At 39.4% G+C, this 6822-nt stretch overlaps 1 protein-coding gene across 1 annotated transcript; it reads left to right on the top strand.

The window, feature by feature from the left end:
* Positions 1–669: 669 nt before the first annotated feature.
* On the top strand, positions 670–2635 carry LOC145572154 (uncharacterized). Its single transcript, XM_081631177.1, has 2 exons — positions 670–2536; positions 2595–2635. The coding sequence occupies exons 1-2, from the start codon at positions 670–672 to the stop codon at positions 2633–2635; spliced, it is 1908 nt and encodes a 635-aa protein (XP_081487303.1).
* Positions 2636–6822: the final 4187 nt, after the last annotated feature.

Below are 6822 nucleotides of genomic sequence, written 5' to 3'. Positions count from 1 at the left end.
TTATGGACGAATCAAGGGCGTGAATCAAGGGCTGTTTGAATGATACATTTGAACAGTTTTGAGGGTTAATTGCTGGACGTTTTTTTCTCCTTATTTTTAGCTCATTTGTTTGAATTAAGTTAATGATTGTAATGGGGATTAATTTGGACGATTATGAGCCAATTAATTTGCCTTTTATTTCTGTTTTCCCTTAGTTAAATATAGGTGCAAATGATGATGTACTAAGCTATAAATAGCGTGCTATTTGATCAATGAGATACATCAGATTATTGCATAAACTTCTAAGTTTGTTTTGTTAATTTCGACTTGTGTGAGTTGGAGTTGTTTCCCCAAATTTGCGAGTTTCCAAATTTGAAGAGTTTGAGTTTTAGTGAGAGTTCCTAAAACTAAAGCTTGTAGTTGTTGAATAGGTGAGAGTTCCCTAGCCTCTACTACGCCTAAACAAGTGAGTGAGTGTTCCTCTTTGTTATATCCTCAAGTTAAGGGTGAGAGTTCCCCTAAACTTATTTGATTACTCTAAACTATCATCCCTAAATCAACCTAAACACATCACACGAATTCTAATCCTTTTGTGAGCAAGTTATCCATCTTGTTTACACATCATTTGGCGCGTCAGGTAGGGGGAGAGTTTTCTCAAATTCTTCCAAAAGGGTCGAATACCTACATACCATGGGAGAAAATCAAGAATTGAGGTTGGCTTTGGATGCTCTCAATCGATCCATTGCTAGTCAAGAGAGGTTGGCCGAAACCAATGCCAATCTACAAGGGAATCTTGCTGCCTTGATGGCAAGACTCATGAACGAGCAAGATAGAAGAGATCAAGGTGATGATCCTCCACCTAGGAGGGAAGATAGGAGTCTCAAAGTGGACGTTCCTGCCTTTGATGGGACACTTGATCCGGAAAAGTACTTGGAATGGGAAAAATCTCTGGAGAGGTACTTTGAGTACAAAGATATTCAAGAGGAGGAAAAGAGGTACAAAATAGCCAAGGTGAAATTAAAAGGCTATGGTGACAATTGGTTGCAAGGAGAACAGAGGGGACGTACCCTTAGGGGCAAGGCTTCCATTTCAACTTGGAGCAAGTTGAAGAAAAGAATGAGGGATCGTTTTATTCCTCACAATTATAAGCAAAGCCAATACGTGAAGTGGAGCACTTTGCAACAAAATGGCGATCCGGTTGAAGACTACATCAAGGAGTTTGATAGACTTGCTATTGTGTGTGAAATCACGGAGAATGAAGAACTCAAGATAGGACGTTTTTTATCTGGGTTGGATCAAGAGTTGCAAGAGAAACTTGAAGGTTATACCAATTTGACCTTCGTAGATGCTTGTAAACTTGTGGTCAAATTTGATTCGAAGAGAAAGAAGAAGAAGCCGATTTACACCCCTCAAGTGACACGAAAACCAACCTTCCCTATAAAGGATGGTTCTTCTTTTGTCAAACCCAACGACCCCCCTAAGAAAGACAAGAAAGATTTCAAGCTAAGTGACATTGTTTGTTACAAGTGCGGAGGAAGAGGTCACTTCAAGAAGGATTGTCCTAATTCAAGAGCTTTGACTATGCAAGAGATAAAGCTTATTGCTAATCAGACTATTAGTTGGGAAGAGTTCGTGGTTGAAGAAGTTGAGGATGTGAATCCTACTGAGGAAAACGAGGAGGAAGATCAATGTTTCCCCGAAGAGGAGGCCAAAACCAATCTGGTTGTGAGAAGGGCGTTGCAAGCTCGTGTGGAGGAACCCTTAGCACCGCAAAGGCAACACATTTTCATCACCAAGTGCAAGGTTAAAGGCGAGGTATGTGATTTAATTGTTGATGGTGGTAGTGAAGCAAATACGGTTTCCAAAACTTTGGTAACTAGGCTTGGGCTTACAACTATAAATCACCCACATCCTTATAAGTTGAGTTGGTTAGACTCTAATTCAAGCACGGGGGTTAGAAAACAATGCATGGTTAGTTTTTCCATTGGATCTTATCATGATACTCAATTGTGTGATGTTGTGTCTATGGATGCTTGTCATATTTTGCTTGGTAGACCTTGGCAAACTGATCGTAATTCTCAACATGATGGGTACCATAACACTTACACTATAACTCACCAAGGAAAACAAAAAAAATTGCACCCTTTACCACCCCCACGGTTTTCACTAAAACCTAAACAGTCTAAAGAGGTGTCACTGCTTACTCTTAAAGAATTTGAAAGAGAAATTGATAGTGAGGATGAGTTGTACTTGTTGTATTCGAAGGAAGTCCACGAAAAATTTGTTAGTCAAAACCCTAATTTGGCTAAGCTGATTAAGGACTTTGAGGATGTTTTTCCCGATGAGTTACCTAACGGATTACCACCTTTGAGGGGAATTGAACATCAAATTGATCTCATTCCCGGCGCACCTTTACCTAACAAACCTGCCTATAGGTGTAATCCCATGGAAACTAAGGAGTTACAACGTCAAATTGAAGAATTGATGGGTATGGGGTATGTGCGTGAGTCTATGAGTCCTTGTGCTGTTCCTGCTCTTTTGGTTCCGAAAAAAGATGGTACATGGCGTATGTGTATTGATAGTAGGGCTGTTAATAACATTACTATCAAGTACAGGTTTCCGATCCCAAGGCTCGATGATATGCTTGATGAATTGAGTGGTTCTAAGGTGTTCTCCAAAATTGATTTGCAAAGTGGTTATCACCAAATTCGAATGAGAGAAGGGGATGAATGGAAGACCGCTTTCAAGACCAAGCACGGTTTGTATGAGTGGCTCGTAATGCCATTTGGGCTCACCAACGCTCCTAGCACTTTCATGAGGTTGATGAACGAGGTATTGAGACCTTTTCTTGGCAAGTTCGTGGTGGTGTATCTTGATGATATCCTTATTTATAGCAAGAATAGGGATGAACATTTGATCCATTTGTTCGAAGTTTTCACTGTATTAAGAAAGCAAAAATTATATGGAAAACTTGAAAAATGTAATTTTATGCTATATGAGGTCACTTTTCTTGGTTACATTATTTCAGGTGAAGGCGTGAAAGTCGATCCTAGCAAGATTGAGGCTATACAGTCATGGCCTAGTCCCAAGACACTCACGGAGGTCCGTTCTTTCCATGGATTAGCTTCCTTTTATAGGAGGTTCATTCGCAATTTTAGCACTCTCATGGCTCCTATCACCGAGTGCACAAAGAAGGGTTCATTTGAATGGACTCCCCAAGCTCAAAAGGCATTTGAGGTGATCAAAGAGAAGATGTGCAACACACCCGTCCTAGCACTTCCAGATTTCTCAAAGCCATTTGAAGTTGAGTGTGATGCAAGTGGGAAAGGAATTGGTGCTGTGCTGATTCAGGAAGGGCGTCCTATTGCCTACTTTAGTGAGAAGTTGAGCCAAGGCAAGCTAAATTATTCCACCTATGACAAGGAGTTCTATGCAATGGTGCGAGCTTTGGATCATTGGTCACATTACTTGAGGCCACAACCGTTCATACTTCACTCCGACCATGAGTCTTTGAGGTTCATCCATGGTCAAAAGAAGTTGAATTCGAGGCATGCTAAGTGGGTGGAATTCTTGCAAACATTTAACTTTTCATCCAAATATAAAAGTGGAAAGGCGAATGTTGTTGCGGATGCCTTATCTAGAAGGCATACTTTACTTAAAGTCGTTGAAGCTAAGGTCCTTGGGTTCGAATTGATCAAAACATACTACAAGGAAGATGATGATTTCAAGGCTATCTTGGAGAAATGCGTTAATGGAGTTTATGATTTATTTTCCTTACAAAATGATTTTCTTTTTAAGGGGAATAGATTATGCATTCCTAGGTGCCCAATTCGAAGTTTATTGATTCATGAGACACATGGCGGTGGTCTAGCCGGTCATTTTGGAGTCCAAAAGACTATGGAGCTTCTTCAAGCTCACTTTTATTGGCCTAACATGTTGTCTACTGTCCACCATGTTGTAGCTCGTTGCTCTACTTGTCAAAGGGCGAAGATGGTGTTCCATAAAGGTCTTTACAAGCCTTTGCCAGTACCGGAGCGACCTTGGGAAGACATAAGCATGGATTTTATTGTGGCTTTACCTAGAACTCAAAGAGGTAAGGACTCAATAATGGTGGTGGTTGATCGTTTCTCAAAGATGGCTCACTTTGTGCCGTGCCATAAAACTGACGATGCTATGAAAGTGGCAAGATTGTACTTTGATGTGATAGTGCGTTTTCATGGAGTTCCACGCACCATTGTTTCTGATCGAGACACAAAATTCCTAAGTCATTTTTGGAAGTCTTTGTGGCGCTTGATGGGAACTAAGTTGCTGTTTTCTACCTCACATCACCCACAAACTGATGGCCAAACCGAGGTGGTGAATAGAGTGCTAGGTTCTTTGCTTAGGACCTTGGTTAGTAAGAGCACCAAAGATTGGGATGTTAAGCTTGCTCATGCCGAGTTTGCTTACAATAGAACTCCTAGTGCTACTACAAAGTACTCTCCTTTTGAAGTAGTCTATGGTTCTAATCCCTATGTTCCAATTGATCTCATAGCTCTACCACAAGACAAGTTCGTGCATGGAGGCGCCAAAGAACAGGCCGAGTTCATGATCAAAATCCACAAGGAAGTGAGAAAGAACATCGAGAAGGCTAATGAAATCTACAAGAAGCAAGCTAACAAAAGAGTCAAAAACGTGAAAAGCTTTGAAGTTGGTGACTTAGTGTGGATCTACATGAGAAAAGAAAGGTTTCCAGCTCAAAGGAAGAACAAACTCATGCCACGAGCCGAGGGTCCATTTGAGGTGGTGGAAAAGATCAATGACAATGCCTACAAAGTTGATTTGGGAGGTAAGTATGGGGTTTCAAGCACGTTCAATGTGGGAGATCTAGCACCATACTATGATGATGAAGAATTGAGGGCAATTCCTTTCGAAGAAGGGGAGGATGACCTAGAAGGCCAAGGTACGAGTAATGCAAATGATCAAGTCCAAGAATCCAATGCTAGGGAGTTAATTCTGTCCAAAGCTTATTTCGATATTACTCCTATGGATTTTGGTGTGCATGGTCCACATACGTCCTCTAATGGTTGCACTTTGCTAAGTGTGACTAATTATCTTGCAAGCAATTGACGAGCTGTTTCGAGGAGGTTTTCAAGCTGGTAGTTAAGCTCATTTAAGGAGTATTATTAGGAGTTTTCTTCTGATTTATTTTAGGGAATAAAGCAGCGTTAATTAGGAGTGAATTATGGACGAATCAAGGGCGTGAATCAAGGGCTGTTTGAATGATACATTTGAATAGTTTTGAGGGTTAATTGCTGGACGTTTTTTTCTCCTTATTTTTAGCTCATTTGTTTGAATTAAGTTAATGATTGTAATGGGGATTAATTTGGACGATTATGAGCCAATTAATTTGCCTTTTATTTCTGTTTTCCCTTAGTTAAATATAGGTGCAAATGATGATGTACTAAGCTATAAATAGCGTGCTATTTGATCAATGAGATACATCAGATTATTGCATAAACTTCTAAGTTTGTTTTGTTAATTTCGACTTGTGTGAGTTGGAGTTGTTTCCCCAAATTTGCGAGTTTCCAAATTTGAAGAGTTTGAGTTTTAGTGAGAGTTCCTAAAACTAAAGCTTGTAGTTGTTGAATAGGTGAGAGTTCCCTAGCCTCTACTACGCCTAAACAAGTGAGTGAGTGTTCCTCTTTGTTATATCCTCAAGTTAAGGGTGAGAGTTCCCCTAAACTTATTTGATTACTCTAAACTATCATCCCTAAATCAACCTAAACACATCACACGAATTCTAATCCTTTTGTGAGCAAGTTATCCATCTTGTTTACACATCAAGTCGTTGCACACACTTTGTTTTTGAGTAACGCACAATATTGTTTATAATCGTATACTAGGATCATGCATGCGTCGTTTTTCGTCGTAATAAGAATGAGTGGAGTACTTCCCATTGGTTTTGAAAATTCTTTCATACACTCTTCCTTTCCAATTCGAGTATTGAGTCAATGCATTAAGTGAGCTCATTTTGTTCCATAGTACTATATCTCAAGAATCACTAGTTAAGAGTTGGAAGAATAAGGGGAACGTCATTCCTTCCTTCTTTTCTTCTAATCAAAGCATCAACAACAACAAATTTCTTGTCCCCCCTAGCGGCAACAAGTAATTCATAATCAACCATGAAGACGAAGCACAAGACAAGTTTCCATACAAGATTTCATGCTTTTTTTCTTCTTTTGTTTCAACCCTCTCCCCTAATAAGTCTAGCATAGGTTCCCGTTATCCATGTGTACTGTCTATGTGTCATATTTCTTACCTTTTCCATCAATGAGCAATCCTTTCCTTTGCAATCGATCATCGAATTCATTCGCCAAAAAAAAAAAAAAAAAAAATCAATTACCGAACTAAACACAAGGTACACCAATGATTTGAGGCACCTTTCCAACCCTGTCATTCCATGTTAACTGTTCAATCACATTCCATTTCTTCATCAACCACTTTGAGCCTCGTCTAACGTTTGGCCTTCATTTCTTCAACCCACTTTCACTCAACCCTGGGATTGGAAGATGTGTAATTGTATAACATTCAAAAACCAAGTAAAAAAAAAAAGCAACAAAGCAACAATAAAACAATGTCTAAAGGCAAGTGTTCCAATGTCTTCGATATGAACACGTCTCAAATTGCGTCTCTCATCGAGTGCTTGGTACCGTGCCTGAGAAACATGAATGCTAAGTGAGTGATGGACAGCATGATCTGAGATTGCCTACATTGATTCATTAATAAATAAATAAATAAATTCAAATAAAAAATATATGAAAAATAAACTTGCAGAGTTCAAATTTTCAAATTCACAATTAC

This window comes from Chenopodium album, chromosome 2 (genome assembly GCF_948465745.1).
Source record: "Chenopodium album chromosome 2, dcCheAlbu1.1, whole genome shotgun sequence".
NCBI lineage: Eukaryota > Viridiplantae > Streptophyta > Magnoliopsida > Caryophyllales > Amaranthaceae > Chenopodium > Chenopodium album.
Note: the sequence above shows the minus strand (reverse complement) of the source record. Positions and strands in the feature narration are given on the sequence as shown.